At 43.8% G+C, this 20871-nt stretch overlaps 2 protein-coding genes and 1 long non-coding RNA gene across 9 annotated transcripts in view; 1 reads left to right on the top strand and 2 right to left on the bottom strand.

The window, feature by feature from the left end:
• Positions 1–1203: 1203 nt before the first annotated feature.
• Positions 1204–6670, bottom strand: LOC100693588 (cyclin-dependent kinase 5 activator 1). The gene is made up of 5 exons (XM_013267768.3): positions 6655–6670; positions 6468–6574; positions 5968–6370; positions 5263–5400; positions 1204–2219 (listed from the first exon to the last, which is right to left on the bottom strand). The coding sequence occupies exons 2-5, from the start codon at positions 6506–6508 to the stop codon at positions 1722–1724; spliced, it is 1080 nt and encodes a 359-aa protein (XP_013123222.1). The 5' UTR covers positions 6509–6574; positions 6655–6670; the 3' UTR covers positions 1204–1721.
• A 1235-nt stretch (positions 6671–7905) lies between these two features.
• The window catches only part of LOC100693318 (formin-like protein 2), a 21121-nt gene continuing 8155 nt past the window's right edge, over positions 7906–20871 (top strand). Inside the window, exons 1-18 of one of the 5 annotated variants that reach the window (XR_003218496.1) lie at positions 7906–8770; positions 12556–12639; positions 13216–13296; positions 13431–13507; positions 13596–13679; positions 13855–13998; positions 14073–14199; positions 14328–14404; positions 14670–14763; positions 15313–15387; positions 15561–15671; positions 15799–15948; positions 16070–16171; positions 16401–16621; positions 16715–16836; positions 17789–17974; positions 20066–20086; positions 20638–20762. Coding sequence is in view for 3 of the 5 variants with exons in the window: in XM_013267765.3 (XP_013123219.1) it covers positions 8654–8770; positions 12556–12639; positions 13216–13296; positions 13431–13507; positions 13596–13679; positions 13855–13998; positions 14073–14199; positions 14328–14404; positions 14670–14763; positions 15313–15387; positions 15561–15671; positions 15799–15948; positions 16070–16171; positions 16401–16621; positions 16715–16836; positions 17789–17974; positions 20066–20086; positions 20638–20762 (1998 nt within the window). In the remaining 2 variants the exon portion in view is untranslated. The remainder of the gene's footprint in view (positions 8771–12555; positions 12640–13215; positions 13297–13430; positions 13508–13595; positions 13680–13854; positions 13999–14072; positions 14200–14327; positions 14405–14669; positions 14764–15312; positions 15388–15560; positions 15672–15798; positions 15949–16069; positions 16172–16400; positions 16622–16714; positions 16837–17788; positions 17975–20065; positions 20087–20637; positions 20763–20871) is intronic. The other 4 variants (XR_003218497.1, XM_013267765.3, XM_005466105.4 and 1 more) reach the window with 4 other exon arrangements.
• On the bottom strand, positions 8985–15648 carry LOC106097489 (uncharacterized). 3 transcript variants are annotated; one of them, XR_001223719.3, is made up of 6 exons: positions 15515–15648; positions 14301–14457; positions 14040–14209; positions 10151–10247; positions 9537–9702; positions 8985–9122 (listed from the first exon to the last, which is right to left on the bottom strand). It is a non-coding gene; the product is annotated as an uncharacterized LOC106097489 (long non-coding RNA). The 3 variants fall into 3 exon arrangements; XR_003218498.1 differs by having other exon boundaries at positions 9537–10247; XR_003218499.1 differs by having other exon boundaries at positions 9537–10247; positions 14301–14478; positions 15515–15608.

Here is a 20871-nt window from a genome sequence, read left to right as displayed (position 1 = left end):
CGAGCAGACAGGTTCAAACCTCAATCTTTCATTCTATGGATACAGGCAGGTAGAACAGAATATGGCCTGCAGATGAAACTACAGGTGGAAAGGGAAATAAGAGGTCACACAGACACGGCTGACTCTTGTTGTTTATCATGATGGTTCGGCAGGGTCAGTCGATCTGACTGCTTTTACATTCAACTTTCAGACTAGAGACAGAAAACATCAAAATTACATCAGCTGACTGCCAGGTCATATGACCTGTCTGAGAAAATCTGCACTACACAGCTCTGTTAATGTATGTTTACAGGAAGTTAAAACGTCAGATTTTCATCTTAAACCCCTAACCCACTGGAGGAGGGGATCTTCCACTCAACATTCAATAAAAATGATTCTGATCAATAAACACAAGTTATTTTCAAAGACTATTTCATCTGCACAACCACAGGAAGTGAAACACCTGGAAACTTTCCTGCATCCCTGTCTCTCAGTGAGTAACTTCAGTCCAGCTAAAGTAAAGGAAGGAGACGAGTTGAAGCAGCTCGCTGATCAGCACAGGACAGTTTCAGAGCTGAGACGATCACCAACTGTCCTGCTGATCAACGTCCAATGATAAAAAATAAAAAAAACCCCTGCAGTTCATGAACCACAAACATCTCCCAGTGTCCTCCATCTACAATGAGTCAGACGTAATAAAGAATGAGTCGTTTTAAAGCTCTGTTTCTGTCCCCTCCAACTTTTCTGACTCTATCAAAAGAACCTTTTGATAGGTTGGAACTCATTCATGCACACACCTGTGCAGGTACAGGGCAGCGTCACTGCCTCTGTGCTTATAAAGCTAAGTGATACTGTTTCATTAACACATTAAAACTCCAGATTTAATCATCATGCATCACCACATGCTAACCTGCATGTTTGTAGGGGTTGTCACCTGTTACCCCAACTCTAACCAGCGGACCGCCTCAGACGGGCAGCGTTCAGGTGAGCCCATAAAAAAAAAAAAAAAAAAAAAAAAAAAACGACATGGTTTGTGTTTTAAAGCAGCGGTCCCCAACCTTTTTTGCACCACGGACCGGTTTATGCCTGACAATATTTTCACGGACCGGCCTTTAAGGTGTCGCGGATAAATACAGCAAAATAAAACTAGTACCTTTACTGAAAAAAGAAGATTTATTCATAACACACGTGAAAAGACCCAGGAAAAACGAGTTAATGATAAAAACGATAACAAAATAACGCTAATAACCGATAAAAACCCTGAAAACCATACATTTCACACCTGAGCCTCAACTCTCGCGGCCCGGTACCAAACGACTCACGTGGCCCGGGGGTTGGGGACCGCTGTTTTAAAGAATGGCAGAACCCAGAAACACCCCCCACCCCCACACACCCTCTCACCCCCCCCAAAAAAAAACACAACTCAGAAACGAAACCTCAGAACAGAACCAAAACCAGCTTTGGCCTGAACATGCTGCTGTCACGTGTGATGCTTTCTGTCCCTGCCCCCAAATTGTCCAACTAAACAAAATAAGCCTGGAGATGGTAGGGTTGCCATGGTAACTTGTCTACAAGCTTGACTGACAGCATGCAGTTAAAGTGAGCTAGTGTCCGTAGAACTTTAGGCATCGCGCCTGCCAGTTGTCAGTCGCCGCCGTAACAACGGTTTACATTCAGACCCTGGTGGGTCAATGGTTGCTGGGTGAGTCTCAGTAACACACGCTGCCGATCTCCTCTCTCTGTTAGCGGTCCAGATCATCCAGCTTGCCTTCTTCACCATCTTCATTCAGCCCCTCCTTCTCCTCCTGCTGTTGCTCCTCAGGTTTCTCTTTGCCAACCTCCTCCTTCTTCTCCATCTTTTCCTCCTGCCCCTCTTTCAACTCCTCCTTCTCCTGCTGTTTCCCATCTTTCTCCGCCTCCCTTACTGTTGATGCGCCCTGCTTCTTCAGGTCCTGAAACACCTCGGTGAAGAAGTGTGGATCGGCGTTGATTCGCAGCATGTCGCCGCTCAGGCGCTCGATTAGCTCCAGCGCTCGATCCCAGAATGCATCACGACTGGACTCCACCAGAAAAGGCTTCAGGGGGTAGGAGATCTCATTGCCCAGGTAGGAGTAGGCCAGATAAAGACAGGTGAGGAAGGTGGCGTGGAGCTCGTGCTCTGAAGCAGTGTCCTCATCCACCACGTCCCTGCACAGCAGGTACACAAACACCAGGCTGGCCGGACTGATGAAGCACTGGTCCTGCAGGGGGACAATCGAGAGTGGACTTTAGTCATAGAGTCATCCACCCATCCTTCCTCCCATCTGTCCACCCATACGTCTACACATTAGTCCATACGTCCATCCACACATCCATCATGTTCATCCACTCATCCATCCCCCCCATACGTCCACACATCCATGCACTTATCCATCCACACGTCCACCCATATGTCCACACATGCATTCACACGTCCATCCACTCATCTATGTACAGATCTGTCCACACATCCGTCCACACATCCATGCAAGCGTCCATCCACCCACACATCCACCCACTCCTCCATCCACACATCCATCCACACATCCATTCACACTCATACAGAGCTGTTTTACACTGACTTAACTATAGAGGTCTTTCTGAGGACGGTACTATGCCCAAGGACACGTTTCAAAATGTGGACTGATCTCAATCAAACCATCAGCCTTCCATTTAGCAGACAACATGCTCTACCACCTGACCAACGCCAGCCAATGACAGGCCAATGCAGGGACAACAGTACTAGTACTACAGAGAGAGCAGCTGAACTAATAGGTGAATTATTCTGGATTAATATCAAGGTTATGTATTAGTTTGTGGTGTCACAACACTTCCACCGATGATGACTGACCAATAGCAGATGACATCCAAGTGACATCATTATGAAGCTTATGCATAAGTTCAATAAGCATACATCTACCTGCTTTCCTGGGTGTTAGGCTCTTTTTCTGTTCTATGCATCATTATCAGTTCCCATGCTGTCAATCTCAGTACTGACATGGTTAGTCCAATCATCTTCGAGCCTGCCTTCTTCAAGCCAATCAGCCTCCAATTTGCTATGTAAATCTATGCTCTGAGTCGTTCTCCCTTTCAGACTCTCATTTGTGCATCCCACCTCCTCCCCATCTCCACCTCATAGATACCTCAATTAGAGCCCCATCCAAACCAGTGTCTAGACTCCCAGGAGTCCTGTCCTAAATCCTATCACCACTGGTAGTCCGTTTTGCCATGACAGGTCATCAGAGTCTAATGACCAAATACATATAATAATATAATTTCTCTATCTCAGTGAATCACATTCAATTCATCCAAGTGATCTCTCCTTATTAAAATTACATCATTAACCCCTTAAAAGCAGACGGCTGCAAACTGAAGATTAAACAACCCAGTTCAGACTTGATGCTGATTTTGTTCATGTAATTATTCATCTGCCCGTCTTTCTTCTTTCTGACTGCCACTGCAAATTTCTGGAGAAGGGTTTTGAAAGAGATCAGAAGCTCATGTCTAAGAACTGCCACCAACCATCGATCTCGCTGAAGTCTGATGTTCTCTTGAGACAATAATCGAGCCCACAGAAACTGAGGAGGCCAATAAAACCAAGCCTAACTCAACCAAACCAACCTGAACCAAACAAAGCCAAACTGAACCAAACCAAGCTGAACCAAACCAAACTGAACCAAACCAAGCCAACCTGAACCAAACCAAGCTGAACCAAATGAAGCCAACCAAACAAAACAAAACCAAGCATGCTGCTCCAGTGTTCAGCTGTGCTAACATGACCTGAATGTAACGCTGAGTTTCATTTTCAGCAGCAGTTTGTAAACAGCACAATCTACAGCAAAGGACATGTTTATTAAATACCACAGTAGATATGAAATAAAAACATACAACATGAAGTTAAAGCACGCACACACACACACACACACAGACACACACGTTTCCACCCACAGCACTGCTCTGTGTGCAGCAGTCTGTTACTTTCAGTCTGTAGTATGTCTGAAACCTTCATATTTCTCTCAAATACAGTTTGTCTTCCTTTGGAAATGAGCCGCTCAGCTGTCACCACAGTAAACACTAGGGATGGGTATCGATAAGATTTTCACGATTCTGATTCCATTTTTGATTCTGTTTAACGATTCGATTCTTTATCGATTCTCTTATTGATTCTTTTTAAAAAAGGAGAACACTAAGGTCGATTAGCTTAGAACTTTGTTTTATATCTTCTCTTTGAACAAGATAGAAATTTAGGAGTAACATGGCCTTACAAACCCAACAGTGAGATCTTAACAGATCCACAGCCTACGGCTCCCCAATGGGGTGTCACAGGGTCCCCAGGAAAAAAAATTGTAAATGTAAAATAATAAAATAAATATTCTTCTGTAGCAATAACAAAGTATGAGATAAATTATTCTGTAGCAATTACACAAGAATATCCAGTAATGTCCCTGCCTACAATTAAACACATTCACTTACCGAAAATCGGGGCATCTGCTGTGGCAAATGGGTGCAAGCCTTTGACCACAAACTTAGTCACTGCTTGGTGACATTCGTCTATCCTGGCCTGAAAGGAGACGCTACCGGTAGACTGCAGCGAGAACTGCCAGCCAGACTCTGTCTGTCTCATCATGGTCACCTAAATGCACAGTAATGGCAGGTTTTGTAATAAGGCAGATCGCGCTAACATAATAGGCACTGTTAGCGGATTATTTACCTGCCGCATTAACGGGAGAGGACGTGCAAACGTTACCGCTGCTGCTGGGTTGAGATTCACGAGTCCGGAGCGGAATTAAAAACACGACATTCATTTAAGGTTATCGCGTGTTTTGTGAGCAAATGCTTTTGCATATTCGTAGTGTTTCCTCCCTTAAATGAAATATCTATTTTGCAAGTATTGCAAGTTGCCCTGTTGTCATCCGTTCTCGTAAAGTATAACCAAACTTTTTAGCGTTTGAGCCGCTTTGGCGCTCTGCCAGGTAAATGACGCTCCGCAGCGTGGTGACGTCATTCGGGGTGACTGGAATCGATAAGGGAATCGTTTGCAAAAATGGCAAACAATTCCAAGGAATTGAAACAGTGGGAACTGGTTCTCAACAAGAACCGGTTTTCGATACCCATCCCTAGTAAACACTGTGACTGGCCAGAGGAGTTGCAACCCCCGCCGCTTTCACGTAAGCACACATGTTAAACCCTGACGTTAAGGTAAATGAATCCAGATAACAGCTCTGGACAGGTGAGACTAGCACAGACACACCGATGGGCTCTCACCTGCCAACCCTGAACCAGCAACGCTCGGTCCACGTTTCTGAACCACAGAACGATCTGATTGGATGACAGCTCCTTCAGTTTGATGCAGCGTTGACACATGAAGTCAGAGAGACAGTGAAGGAGCTCACCTGTGGATGCCTGCAAAGAAGACAAGGAAACAAGGAGCAAGGAGAGGACGCTTTTTGTTTTAACACAGGAAGTAGAACAAAATGTTTGGGTTTCTGTAGAACCTGAGGTTCTGCTGAAGGTTCTGTAGGTGGAACCTGTCCTCTGGGTGGATGCATGTGGCGCCCTCTGATGGTTTAAACTTTATAATCAGATGGGAGTTTTTTTCCTCCGGGTGTTTTAGACTGAAAACTGTCTTTGAACCACCTCAGACCCTTCACAATAAAACTGTATTTACCACAGAATTTCTAGTTATTATTAATTTCAGAATAACTCTTCTTACACCCTGTTTTATAAAAATCTTATTTTATGAATGAATCTATATTACTTATTTTACATCTTTTATTCCTGATTTCTTTGTTAGGTTTCACGGCTTCTCTGTTTTTATTATTTAGCTTCACGTTTTTCTGCCTTCACTGTTCCTAATGTTCTGACCTTCAAGCGCGTGCACTGGCCCACTGTCTGTCCGCGTGTCTCTGATTAGAAACCAGCTGATGACCTCTGCAAACACACCTGAGCGCCCCTCACTGACTCACCCACCTGAACCACCACCCTCCGCGGGGACACGAGCGGCTCGGGTTGGGCCTGTCTCTGGTTCTGGTCTGGGACCGTGGGCACTGGCACCGGGATGGGCCCGTGTTTGTGTCCGGGCTTCGCTACTCTGGGCTCACGGTGCTCCCGCTGCACGTGCCCGGGCTCGGACACTGCGGGCTTCACTTTCTTCCCTCCCTTCCTCTTCGCTCGCGCAGCCACGAGCCGTTTCTTCCAGCTGAGCGCATGCAGCAGCACAGGGTGCCTCTTGTTCTTCCTCGTCCCGTCCTTCTCCTCCTTCTCCAGCGGCTTCTTCACCGCGAGCTCCTCTGGGCCCCGAGCGGCTTTCCGCAAGCCCGGAGATAGAGACAGCACCGTTCCCATGACGACAACCGGATGGAGGCGAGAGGCTCTGCAGCAATGGAGGAGGAGGAGGGAGGAAAAGGAGGAAGGAGGGGGTGAGAAAGAGAGAGGAGGAGAGAGATAGACTGTCCGTCTGTCCGTCTCACCTGTCCGCGTGACACAGGCTGCCGTCGAAGGGGCAGGGCATACGTTTTAGGCAATGATCCGTTGTTTTTACAACAAAGATAAACAGATGCAGTCACCCACAATGCACCTGGAGAGACAAGCAGCTGTGAGGCATCTGCTGCAACACCTGGACACACCTGGAGAGGGGGAGAAAATAAACAGACATACTGTGTAAAAATACACACTGAAGTACACAAACAGAAGTACTGATCCAAATGTTTGGCTCATCTGTGATCTGCAGTTCAAACCCCACTTCCTGTGGATGTTTCACAATAAAAGCCTCTCAGAAGAGACAAACTCCGAGGCTTTTATTGTGCAGGAAACCGAAGCCGGAACCTTTCATAATAAAATGTCAGAGATCATGAACTTGTCAGATTAAAGGCAGATGCATCCTGTGTGACGGTTAAGCTGTTTGGTTGGTCGGTGGTGCTTTTATTAGTACAGATTCAGAATCAGTTTTATTGATCTCTATTACCACAAACACACTAATCAGACCTCTCAGTTTGACCTGCAGTTTTCTCAGTGTCCTCCAGAGGGAGCTGTCCTGTTGCTGAGGAGGAGGAGGAAGAGATGCAGTGACTGAAAAGAGCTGGTTGTTGCTGGTGAGCTTTTGTTTAACTCTAAAACATTTGAATACATTTTTAAGTCATTCTTACTAAATCACTGAGTTGTTAAGTAAAAATTAATGAAAGCATTTAGATATTTTCAGGCTGGATATTCGAGGAGCTTTCAGAGGAAAGTGAGAAAGCAGTCCTACATATTTGTTCAGTATGTGCATTGAAGGACATATCCTGGTCAAAAATGACTCCAAGGTTCCTCACAGTGTTACTGGAGGCCAAGGTAATGCCATCCAGAGTAAGAATCTGGTTAGATACCATATTTCCAAGATTTTCAGGGCCGAGTACAATAACCTCAGTTTGATCTGAATTAAGAAGCAGAAAGTTAGCGGCCATCCAGGTCTTTATGTCTTTAAGACATTCCTGCAGTTTAACTAATTGGTGTGTGTTATTGGTTATTGGGTGTTTGTAAACTCCATTTACATGACCAAATTGGAGTCTATTAGATATATATGATACAAACCACTGCAGTGCAGTACCTGTAATACCTACAGCGTGCTCTAATCGCTCTAATAGAATATTATATAAAGAGTCTAAATGAGTATCAATGGTACTGAAAGTAGCTGTACATAATGTTACGTCTGTGAGATGGTGATCAGTCATTTTTTAATTAATGGTAAAAATGTTATTTGTGAAGAAGTTGTGTGACAAATGTGACAAATGAAGCAGCAGTGTTCGTTGGTCTGCAGTTTTCTTTGGTACACGTGTAATTTAATGTTGTTGTTTTAGAGATAAAATCATAAAACTACAACACAAACACGTTTAATTTTTGAAAGTTGGAAACATGGTTTATTATTGTAAATAATCTGTGTCCATGGTAACACACGTGTGGGATCAAACCCGAGATTTACATGTTTCACAACAAATCTTTGTTTATTATAGACTAATGAAAACACACACAGCTGATCCAAAGTCAGATTACTCACAGCGCTGCACATGTGTGTGTGTGTGTGTGTGTGTGTGTGTGTGTGTGTGTGTGTGTGTTGGTGGGCGGGGCCTGTGGCAGCAGAAGGTTCATTGTCTGAGGAGGCAGAGAGAGGGTGGAGCGAGCTGCACAGAGACTGCAGCCGGGAGAGAGAGAGACAAAGAGGTGGGAGGCCGACTCTCTCTTTCTTTCTTCGTGTGGGGGAGGAGAGGGGGAGGATTAACCGGCTGATCTGCCACACGCGCTCTCACACACACACACACACACACACACACGCACACACACATTTCAGACAAATAAACACACAATAACACAACAGCCAAGCAGGCTTCATCTGGATCAGCAGCAGAAGCATCAGCAGCGGCGGCAGTGGCGGCGGTGAGGGCAAGAGACAAAGAGACAGACAGAGAGAGAGACAGGCAAAGAAGAGGAGGAGGCAGACGCTCTTCATCGTCTGAGGAGTCAGACAGGAGAAAGAGAGAGACAGGCCTTCAGCAGTTCGACCGCCTGTCTGCGTTCACAGTGATGGCCGACCACATGTTCCTGTGTGTGTGCTGAGTGTGTGTGCTGCTGTGGGTGGGTGTGTTCCCGTGTTCCTGCTCGGTGTGTGTTCACGGCGCATGTGATGGGTAATGCCGAGAGCATGGAGAGCCAGCTGGCCGTCATCCGGTCCAGAGCCGCCCCGGTTCGACTCCCGATGCCAGACCCGGCCGAGCTGGAAGAGAGGTTCTCCATCGCACTGGTAGGATACTCGCACAGACACGCACACAGGCATGCTGAAAATATGCAGTCACGCTCTGCAGGTCTGACGTGGGTTAGTGGGCTCTGCAGAACCTGATCACCAGGCCGTGAGATCCTGGTCTCCAGGTCTACTGGTTTTACATGCCTGTGGTTCTGCAGGGTTCTGGTTATGAGGGTCTGTGGTTCTGCAGGGCTCTGGATCTGTAGGTTTCCCCTCTTTGGATTTCTGGTTCTCCAGGTCACTTCTCTTGTGGTCTTTGGTTCTAGAGGTCTGTAGTTCTGCAGGTTCATTCTGTAAACTGTGATGTAGTCTGGCTCAGGAGACACGGATCTTGGTCTGAATCTGTCTGGATCTAAAGAGAGGAACAATCAGAACCACGTCAGAACCAACTGGGTCTGTTCAAGAGTCTGTTCACACGTTTGTCTTCAGATTCACGCTCAAAGCCCTTCTAGCAACCACACCACTTTAAACCCCTGCAGGCACTTATTTGGGCAGCTATTTTAAATGTTTCCTACCAACATGGAAACTACAGAGGATGTAGGCAGTGTGCTGCATCCACAGCATGTTCTGGTCCATTTGGCCGGATGTGTAAGATCATAGTTGAAAACACCAGCTAAACCCAGATTAATGTTTAGTAGAGTTGAACTCTCCTCAACCTTTACTGTTCGTGAAGTCTAACACAGATCTTCTCTGTGATGATGGTGGGGATGTCTCTGACGTGTTTGATGAACTTCAGGTGCTGCTGACGGTAAATACAGAGCCTTACCCGAAGTTTAAGACCTGATGTTTGTCTCCAACTCAAAAATATGCTGAACATGTAAAACTTTGCTCTCCCATCTGTAGCTGGCCTGTGTTTGATGAAGGTCAGATGGCCTGAGGGCCCCAGCCTGCGATTTATCCTCATGTGATGGGCACAGAAGCCAGGAACAAACCTGATGAGACCAAAGCCAGGAAACACACTTTTCTGAGAAGCGATGAAGAAGAAGAAGCAGGAAGATCTGACACAGTACCCCTACATCACCAGCAGGAGTTGTTTATAGATTCATTGAGCTAAATGTTAGCTAGCGGTGGTTCTCGTGTATTTGTGCTCCTTGAAGACTAAAATCCATAAAGTTTGGGTTCTCTATGAATGTCACAGCACAGTATAGCTGTGCCAGGAGATGTGCACAATAATTAGCTGGCACACTGCGCAAAATGATTCAGAAACTTTACAGCACGACTGACGAGCTAACTGCAATCCCTTTGACCCTTTCAAAGACACTAAACTGTGGTGATGGCCCCCCTTTGAGAACATTAGACAGGGTTTAGGTTAGAATATATCAGAAAACCAGAGAATTAGACTGGGCATGACAGACAACAGTTTGTTATACGGTCACTCACCTGACTTCACTTGGGGCCCTTTCTCTGTACGCTTAACTCATCAGAGATTTACTGGGTGATCCAGGACTCTGGTAATGCTGATCCAGTTTGTTCAGGTCTTCAAAAACACAAGAGAATTAGATTAGCCAAGTCAGACAGGGGAAACACGTTGATACTGGAAACCATGATCAGCAGCTCTGGGACTGGACCAATAGGAGGGCTCAAAGTTTCACCCTGACATGACCTTCAGTATGAGGGCTGTAAGACACTTTAGCTATCCACTGAAAATATGAAACAGCTGACTTGTGAAGGTATACAACCTGACTCAGTATCTCTAAAAGTCACAAGCCAAGGTAAGTAAAGAATCACTTGATGGTGGTCACATAGTCCACCAGTAACAGCAGGTTCCTCCTGCAGAAGTAGCATGTCATGGTTGGTTGACAGCCAATGTTCCCTCTAAGCTGCGCACGTGCGCAATTGCGCACTGCTGGCACGGTCTCTGCGCACAGAAAATCTGCGCTGTGCACAAAAAAAATCTAACCTGAATTGAAATTAAAATTAAAACTTTAACAATTCTGTTTTGCAGTGTTAGTCAGTGAGTGACTGGCTGCTCCTGTATGGGATTAGAACGATGCCACCTTATCCTATAGTCCAGCCAATGATGCGATTCACATTCGTATATACGCAGCCAATCAACGTCGCTGACAGGCTATGACAGCGTCCTTATGTGCCAACACCGGTGTTTTAGCTAGCAAAGCGGCATGGCTGATGTGCAGTGAAGCCACATTAATGACAACGTGTCCAACCATTGGAGATGTGAGCAGGACAGACGGAACAATTGACGGAAAAAGTGTGGACTTTATACCAGTTTTTAAATTGTGTTGATCGGCCACGTAAAACCAGAGTTATGATAAAAATATCTGCAATGTTTGGTTTTCTTCCTGAATACTATTGTTGTTTATATTTACTGCGGGAAGAAACGGTAAAAACGGCGTTTTATAAGGAAAACGCTCGAAAGCACTCTCCACCTGTGAGCAAAAACAAAACCAAAAACCCCCCACCCTTTCCTATTGGTCGAAAAAAGTACCGTGTCGACCAGTCAAAAAATGATATGGCAACGTGGCATCTAGTTGTTAAGAAACGAGGGGGAAATTTTAGGAGTGACGGCGGTGTTCTGAGATGTGAGAGATTTGAGACGTTTAGCGCAAATCTTGTGTAGTTAGTGTGTAGTTAGTGTGTAGTTAGTGTGTAGTGTAGTCAATAGTTTTGTTGTGTGTGTCAGAACAATGAGGCGGCTGCTGAATGTTACAGGTGTTACAGCAGTGATACATCTCCTGTTGTCAGGCCTGCAGGTATCAGGCTGTTGTTCTCCTTTATCTCATAGTGGACAGAAATTATTTTTTGGAGTGGCACAAATAATTTGTGTGGCATCAGATTTGATGCAGAACAGCTGATTGTTCTGTAAATAGTTTGAAATGTTTATTTAAAAAAACACCTTGGTTGCATTAAAAAAAATAAATAGCTGCAAAAAACTTTGTTGTTTGCCAAACTGAGTTACTTTTTTGAAGCAGTAACTATATAATTAATTGCCCAACATTGGTCATTATATGCTGTATTTGGCAGACAGAGTTACAGACTCTCTCCCAGACCACAGACTCATAATACAAGTCAGAGCTTTATGAAAAAAAAGAAAAGAAAGAAAGTTGTGTTTTCAAAATTGGAATTCAAGTTATTTTTACTTCCAATAGTGTTAACATACTACACAGGTCATGAACAGGATTTTTTAAATTTTCATTGTAAGTGGGCTAAAGCAGTTAATTAAAAGTAGTAAATGCTGTAATTTGATTATTTTAATAAACCATTTAACTTGGATGGATTAGATGCTGGCGTGACCACAGTGCACACGTCTGATGTCGCTCACAGTGGTCCAAGGGACGCTCAGGGAGTTTGTGTGTTCGCTCAGACACATGAAATATTTGAGGGAACATTGTTGACAGCCATCATTTAATTGTGTTTACACTAAATAAACCTGGTACAAAGTAAATTTCATGTCATGGAAAAATTCATGGTGAACCAGCAGATCCAGGATCAGTCCAGATCGTCATCACATTAATCTTCAAAGGCTCAAATCTTGTTGTTTTTGGAGCAACCTTTGGTATCACTGACTCTTTTATTTAATCTGTGGATTTAAGTACAGACATGTTGTGATTTGGAACATCCAGATTTTGTCTCAGGCTGTTTAGTGAATAAAAAAACAAGAGTTGGGAGTTTAGAGTTGGTTCTGTATTTAGGGTTTGGGGGTTGAGATTTACAGATTACGTTGATTTTCTTTAAGGGTTTGTGTCTGTATTCATGCACTAGGGTTCAAAATGTTGTCTTTTTTTGTTTCCAGACATGTCTGAGCAATAAAAATGTCTGATTTTCAGAATTCAATGAACCTGCCACCTGACAAGGTGCGTCTGCTGCGTTCCTACGACAATGAAAAGAAGTGGGAGCTGATCTGTGATCAGGTAGGTGGATGTTTATGGGACTGCAGGAACAAATTGGCAAGAAGCTTCAACTTATTGATCTGAATATTGAAAGAGACACAAATCATAAACTGTGCAGATATGATTTGTCGTGTGACTTTGGGGTCATTTGTTATCCCATTTTGGTCATTTTACAAAACAGATTGTTTTATGTGTTTCCAATGTGGCATTTTTATCTAATTTTAGTCTTTTTCCAGCTGTTTTTTGCTGTTTTAGTAGTTCACGGTCATTTTACATTTCTCCTGTATCTCATCTTAGTTATTTAACGTTTTTCTGGGTTATATGTCATATGTCTTGGTTTAGATTAGGGTTCTTGGACTTTCTGGGCTCCCATACCTTTAGTTCCAGTCTGTAATTTGCCCCACTTCTGTCATGTTTTGGCTGATTTGCAAAATCCTGCAGCTGATAAAGTTGAGAGCAAATTTAATAACATTTTAAAGTTTCTTTAAAAAATGAAATTTAGAATCATTTTCCCCAGTGAAAGTCAGACAGGTGGTGCGGTGGGTGGGGCTTCATATCTGATCCCATCTAGGCACACTGTTTTTATGTTTGATGTAGGAAAGATTTCAGGTCAAGAATCCTCCTCACACCTACATCCAGAAACTGAGAGGCTTCCTCGACCCGGCCGTCACACGGAAGGTGAGACGGCAAAGTTTAAAGTTTATTGCGCTGACAGAGAAAACTTTCTTTTAGAGTCCTACTGGTAGTGCTTCAGTTATGGCCTGTGTTTATATTTTTTTAAAATATTGACCAGTTTGTGTGTTTGTCTGCAGAAGTTCAGGAGAAGAGTTCAGGAGTCGACTCAGACGCTCAGAGAGCTCGAGATTTCTCTTCGTACAAACCACATTGGGTACCTGTCTGTCAGAACACTTGTCTGTCTCTCTAACCTGTCTAACAGTCTCATGGCTGTCTAACATCTGTCTTCCGTCTGTCTGCAGGTGGGTGAGAGAGTTTCTGAACGAGGAGAATCGGGGTCTTGATGTTCTGGTTGAATATTTGTCGTTTGCTCAGTACGCTGTCACGTGAGTAAAGACGGGGCTTCCTGTTTGCTTTCTGAGCTTCGGTCTGAATTTTGAACTTCACATGTCGGATCTTTTTATGGTGCGATCGCACTAAGAGATGAAATGTAGTGTTCAGGTGATTAGTTCGGAGCAGGTTTGGGACGTTAAAAATATTTTACTAACTTTTTGTGCTCAGGTTTGATGGAGAACAGTCAGAGGCTGGAGGCGAGGTGTCGTCCATCGACTCTCCCTGGAGTCGTTCGATAGAAGATCTCCATGGTGACTGCAGCCTCCCCTCACCATCCTCCTCTGTACCCCGAGCAGCTCGACACTCCATCAGGTAGCAGAACATAATGTATGAATAAAACCAGAAGAACTCACCTAGGCGCGCTAACGTGAAGTTTCTGTTTGTAGTTCGACTCTGGTGACTCGATCCAACACGCTGCCGAGTCGTCGAACTCTCAAGAACTCACGACTCGTGTGCAAGAAAGATGATGTTCACGTTTGTATTATGTGTCTGAGAGCCATCATGAACTACCAGGTAACTTAATCTGCCCGGTGATAGAAGGTTTGTGTCAATTTGAAGTCAAACCTGTCCTAAATCTGTAAAGTTTAGATTTTAGAGCTGGAAACATGACTGACCTTCACCTGTGTCCTCATCTTCATCAGTACGGCTTCAACATGGTGATGTCTCATCCTCACGCCGTCAATGAAATTGCTCTCAGCCTCAACAACAGGAACCCAAGGTACTTCTGCAGATACGACTAATACAAACACTACCACTGCTGCATCTGTCTCTCTGCCAGAGAACAAAATACACCTGCATGTTAGAAAATACAAACTTTGAGTGAATTCAAACAGCTCCTGAGAAGAAACTATAAGCCAAAAAGTCAGTTAAACCACAGATTTAGACATTGTTTCTGTTCATTTTTGAAAAATTAGTGTACGAAGCTTGTTTTTCTCTCTATTAAGAGCTTTTTAAAAATTTATTTGACACATTTTCTTCATCAGGACAAAGGCTCTGGTCTTGGAGTTGTTGGCCGCAGTGTGTTTGGTCAGAGGAGGGCACGAGATCATCCTGTCGGCCTTCGACAACTTTAAAACTGTAAACAAAACAACAACAGGAGCAACACACTCTAAACATAAAATAACAAATAATCCTTTTCTCATTTCTCCACTTTGTGCCTCCTGGTGTCCTCGGGTCTCTGTCAGGATACATGAGAAGGAGAAAGTAACGCATGAAACAGGTGTGCCACAGAGCTGGAATCACCAAACCATGAAGGGAGGAGGACGTTTCTAGTTTTAGAGATATTGCACGAAGGGAAGAAAGCAGTCCTAAAGATGTTTGTTTATATGCGCATTGAAGGACATATCCTGCTCAAGAATGACTAAAGGTTTTCCTCATGGTGTTACTGGAGGCAAAGGTAATGGCATCCAGAGTGATCATCTGTATGCGTTATTATAAAATGAGGCTCTGGAGTAAAGAGCTCTTCCTGTTGTTAAAAACCTGTTGATTCCACTCCTTGTATTTCCTCCAATCACATCTCAGATGGGAGGAGATTATATTAAAGGAAAGGAGGTACAAACTGGGAAAATGAGAAGGGAGTAAACAACATACGTTTGATTGATTGATTGATTGACTGATGTGTTGCAGGTGTGCTCCGAGTCAATGCGTTTTGAAAAGTTGATGGAACATTTTAAGAATGAAGATGACAACATCGACTTCTTGGTAACTTTGTCTCAAATGAGACCTAATATTTCAAGCTTTTTCTTTTAAATTGATTGCATGAAATTTAAGATCCATTCAGCTCACAAAGTTTACATCTGTGTGAATATTTTGGTAACGTCAAACTTACCTGGTGTGACATCAGGTTAATAATGGGCAGTGAAATATGTTTCCAGGTGGCCTGCATGCAGTTCATCAACATTGTGGTTCACTCTGTGGAGGACATGAACTTCAGAGTCCACTTGCAATATGACTTCACCAAACTCAACCTGGAAGAACACCTGGAGGTAAGACAGCAGCCAATCACAGCAGACAAACTGCCCACCACAATCAGAGCATCTAGTGCTGATCAGAAGATGATGTGTTTCACCAAAACCTGTCTCCTCACCTGTGCCTTCACCTGTTTCACCTCAGCGGCTAAAGCACACAGAGAGCGACAGGCTGCAGGTTCAGATTCAGGCATACCTGGATAACGTGTTTGATGTTGGGACACTGCTGGAGGATGCAGAGACCAAAACTGCTGCTCTGGAGAGAGTTGAGGAACTGGAGGAGAACCTGGCCACGGTAAGACCTCCAGGTGGAGGGAGACAGGTGGAAACAAAGGAGTGAAGTCTTACAGGTCATGATAAATCTCTGGTTTTGTGCTGACCTTCACCAGCCTCTTTCTTTCTCTATATGCCTTCAGATGTCAGAACGTCTGCTGGATGTGGAGAACGAAGCAATGTTGAAGATCGTGGAACTGGAGAAACAGCTGATGCAGACCAACAAAGAGCTGGACCAACTCCGGGTCAGTCTTGTTACTGTGGAAACCACATGTACATTGTCACCATGGAGAAAAAAATTAGGCAAATAAATGTATAAGAGTAGGTCAGATGGTGATAATAGAGACATCTACAGGGAATAATGTGGCGTTTACAGGACTGAAATACTTTTTAAACATGGGTTTGTGGACAATGTTGGACTGCTCTTTGGCACCACTCTTTCCCCTGATTCACTTCCACCGCTTACCTCTGCAGGATGTGTATGCCAGTGCTAACTCACAGGTGCATACCTTGCGGCGGATGGTCCGGGAAAAGGACCAGACGATCCGACGTCAGAGTCGTCTGGAGCGTCAGGCTCAGGAAGCACAGCAGGCCGGAGGACCCGGAGCTCCTCAACCGCAGAGAGGAGAGGGCGATGGAGGGGTGGCTGATTCTGCCTCTCCGTCACCTCCACCCTGTCCTAACCTGTCCCCCAGGTGAATCACGGGACCTAGAACCTGTAGTATCTCACACTTAGAAACTGCTGGCTGAGGATTTTGTTTTTGATTGATTTTGATTGATTCCTGCAGCCCTGAGACTGTAGCTTATCACAGCACGGGACCGGGGATGGGCGGAGCCCCAGGCATGCCGGCCCCACCTCCTCCACCTCCTCCTCCACCAATGCCAGGCACAAGTGAGTTGAACCTTGCAGGTACTGATGTTTCTAAGCTTCAAATCTTGCAGTCCTGCTTAGATTCCATTAGAGATTAGATGGCTGATAATTATCTTCAACTAAATGCTGATAAAACTGAAGTCATTGTCTTTGCTCCTGAGAAATTTGTTCCCCCCGTGGTTAAAAATCTAGGCCCTCTTGCTTCTTATATTAAACCCTCCATTAGGAACCTTGGTGTTACATTTGACCCAGCTCTGACGCTGAACACACACGTTAAATCTTTGGTTTACTCTTGTTTTTACCATTTAAGAAATATCGCTAAGCTGAGTCCCATTGTGTCATGCTCAGAATTGGAAATGATTATTCATGCTTTTGTTTCATCTCGCTTAGATTATTGTAATTCCTTGTTTACTTGCTTAAGTAATGCCTCCCTGGAACGACTGCAGGGTGTTCAAAATGCGTCTGCTAGGCTTCTAACAAAGTATCCCAAATACTCCCATGCCACTCCCCTGCTGATTCAACTGCATTGGCTCCCTGTCAAGTTCAGGGTGCATTTTAAGATTATAATCATGACCTACAGGGGCCTTCACGGTGTAGCTCCAACTTACATCGGTGATCTTCTTCTTTCTTATCACCCCATCAGGTCCCTGAGGTCTTGTGACCAGGGCTTGCTGGTTGTCCAGCATACAAGGTTAAAAACAAAAGGTGACAGAGCGTTTGTATCTGTGGCCCCCAGACTCTGGAACTCACTCCCTTTGAGTTTGAGATCTGTGGACTCAGTCGTTTCTTTTAAAAAGCAGTTAAAAACTTATCTGTACTTGCTTTTGGTTGATTTTGTTTGTTTGAGGATGTATGTCCGTTTCTGCTTCTGAGAAGCACTTTGTGATTTTTATCTTGAAAGGTGCTGTATAAATAAAATTTTACTTTACTTTACTGCTGAGTATCACCTGTGTAATGAGTAATAACATTGTCTTCTTTTTCTCCTCTTCAGTGTCCAACGGACCGTATCCAGCACCTCCTCCACCTGGTCCTCCTCCTCCTCCCCCTCCCCCTCCTCCTCCTTGTCGGACCAGTGAGCTCTCCTCCGTCCCCATGCCCCCGCCTCCTCCACCTGTGGCCCCACCACTCCCAGGAACAGGGGGGTCGCCTACAGTCATCTTTAACTCTGGACTTGCAGGTGAGACTGTGCACAGGCTGTGTAGAACTGAACCAAACCTGACCATCAAACTGTCCTTTCCCCTGTAACCACACCAATACTACACCTGTACATTACCGCAGTCAGGTGAGGAGTAAATGCAGTTACAGTTAATCAGGACATGAACTATAGACATCAGTTTCACATCATTAGTATGAAAAAAATAATAGAAACTATAAACATGCTGACTCATCAGCTGATCTTGTTTTTCAGCCAGTTGTTAGTTCTCTTTACTTTTCTCAGTTGAGAAGTTGGTTTTCGGTAACATTTGGGTGAAAAACAAAGGTCTGCAAAGATCAAACAGAAGGAGGTGGTCGTAGATTGGCTCAGCAAATCTCAGTGAATCTGTGTTAGTTAGAGGCCGGGGTTCTCAACCGATGGTTGTTCTTTCTAGGTTGTAGGTTTGTCTTCTTCATAGTCAGAGTTTGTTTCTGAAATGTTGGAGAGGTAATACATCAGATCAGGGAAGAGCCATAAATAGAAGATCTGTTGTGGCTAGATGGTACTCATGCAGAGCAGGTAGTCAGTGAATCTGAGCTTTTGTTTGATGATGGTGGTGATAACTGGTGACATTGGATTCAGTTGAATTTGTTCAGAATTTGGACTGATTTGGAATTTGTGTTGCTCTGGTTTGGAGTTAAGGTTGGTTTAGTTTGGAGTTTAGCTTGGTTAAGAGCAAGGTTTTGCTCAGTTAGTTTTGTCTGGTTTGAAGTTTGGCTTTGACCGAATCGTTGGTTGAGAGTTTGGCTTTTGGCTTGGATTCTTTTGGTTTAGGTTGGGTTGGTTTGGCAGAGTTTGATTTGGTATGCATTATTTGGTTGGGTCCAGATTTGATTTAGTTGAGAGTTTGGTTTGGTATGGACTGTTTTGGTTTGATTCAGTTCAATTAAATTTTCAATTCAGTTTTATTTATACAACACCAAATCACAACAACAGTCGCCACAAGACGTTTGGGTTAAAGTTAGGATTGATCTGGTCTTTGGCTGGTTTGGCTTGGATTGGTTTGGTTTGGACTCTAGTTTGATTGAGAGTTTGGTTTTGCTTGGTTTGTTTTGGTTTGGAGTTTGGCTTTCATTGATTGTTTGGTTAAGAGTTTGGTTTGCATCATTTTTCCTTGGATGAGTGCTTTGTTTGCTTTGGTTTGCAGGTGGCTGATGGTCAGACTTAAATAAACACATGTCCTTGAAATCCAAGAGGTCACAGAGTCCTTGTCTGCATATTTCAGTGATGGAGGTCTTCTCTGGTGGTTAATATTTACTTCTGGGAAGTTAGTTTCTTATTAAATATTAAATATTTCCAACAGTCTCCATTGGTGGATGGATGCTGAGATATACAGAGTATTACTTTTTTAGGATTTTCCTCAGTTTAATGTTCTGTCCATACAGAAAAAGTTGCATATTATTTGTACTATTAATGAAGAACCAGTGAAGTGAAATGGAGCTCAAATTTCAGACTGTTATCCTACTTATACCATCGTCACTAATAAAACACATTAGAGATATTTGTTCCGTCACATTTTATCAAAATTAACCTCCTAGGACCTGCCGTCACATTTTGCCGTCACACATCACATTTTGGGTTATTTAGACCAAAATACTCAATTTTGCTCTACAATGGCCTGATATCCGCTTATGAGGACATTATACTGCTACTGTTCTATCGAAATTTTAAACGAATATCCTCATATGTGCCTCTCATTTTCCTTAGAAACAAAAATCAGGTAAAAAATACAAAATTGGTAATTCTTTGGTTTTACATTGCTCAGGTCCCAATATGCCCAAATATCAAACAGAAATTAAAAATGCATGCCATGGAAGAGTTCGGGTCTTAGGAGGTTAAATTTACAGAACTGATTAAACTTCAGCAGCTTCACCAGAACTCAGCTCTCATATTTTAGGGTTTACACAAATAACCACAGTTCAGATCTCTTTATATAAGCTGTCTATTCCTTACAATTAAATATGCCACACCTTCAGCCAATGAGAGTCCAGAAATATTAGTCATTGTGATAAATGTGTATGTTAACTGGCATTATACTAACATGTTGTTTCTTTTCTTCTGTTTTGCTCACAGAGGGTCCTCTCAAGTTGTTCTGTACGTTTACTTTCTCTAACATCTTCACAAAACACCCTTTCTTCCCCATCCTCCATCTTCTTCCATTCCTCCATCACCTGGAAACCCGCCGCAGCCAGTCAGTGGCTGGTTTCTCAATTAATCAACTGTCACAATTGTCAATCAGAGTCATATGTTTGATCCCACTTCTCTGATGTGTGTTCAGACTGAAGGATCATACCTTCTCTTACCTGAGAAGAGAAAAGATATAAATAAATAAAATAGAGTCCGAGGGATAGATTGGCTCTGATGAGACCCAAAGTAATGCTCATCCATGAATTAAGTTGAAGACCTATATTGGTTATGTTAGAAAAACAGAATTCTGTTGGTCTGTCCCATACAGACCTGCTCACCTGTCGCACCTGTACCTGACAATAGTGACAGGTGCAGTGACGCCTGTTAACCTTCAGCTGTTTGGCACCAACCGATCCATTGGTCTGAACACACACCTGGACTTTAGTCACTCGCAGTACCAATCTGAGGCCAGTCTCGTCCTCTCCTCACCTGTCTCCCTGCTCCCCTGTCTTGCACAGCGGTGAAAATAAAGAAGCCAATCCAGACCAAGTTCAGGATGCCGGTGCTGAACTGGGTCGCTCTGAAGCCAAGTCAGATCAACGGAACCATCTTCAATGACATCGATGATGAGTCCATCCTGCAGGTAACAACCAGTGTTGGGCAAGTTACTTTGAAAAAGTAATTAATTATAGTTACTAGTTACTCCTTCAAAAAAGTAACAGTTAGTAACTGAGTTACAAGATTCTAAAAGT

The sequence above is a fragment of the Oreochromis niloticus genome, unplaced genomic scaffold (genome assembly GCF_001858045.2).
Source record: "Oreochromis niloticus isolate F11D_XX unplaced genomic scaffold, O_niloticus_UMD_NMBU tig00008304_pilon, whole genome shotgun sequence".
NCBI classification, from domain to species: Eukaryota; Metazoa; Chordata; class Actinopteri; order Cichliformes; family Cichlidae; genus Oreochromis; species Oreochromis niloticus.
Note: the sequence above shows the minus strand (reverse complement) of the source record. Positions and strands in the feature narration are given on the sequence as shown.

Excerpts from the sequence above, each read along its gene's own strand:
- LOC100693588 (XM_013267768.3), bottom strand. The coding sequence starts at position 6,508 with ATGCCCTGCCCCTTCGACGGCAGCCTGTGTCACGCGGACAG. Across the intron at positions 6,371-6,467 it reads AGCCTGTGTCACGCGGACAG|AGCCTCTCGCCTCCATCCGG; the intron begins GTGAGACGGACA and ends CCATTGCTGCAG. Across the intron at positions 5,401-5,967 it reads CGCGGAGGGTGGTGGTTCAG|GCATCCACAGGTGAGCTCCT; the intron begins GTGGGTGAGTCA and ends TCTTCTTTGCAG.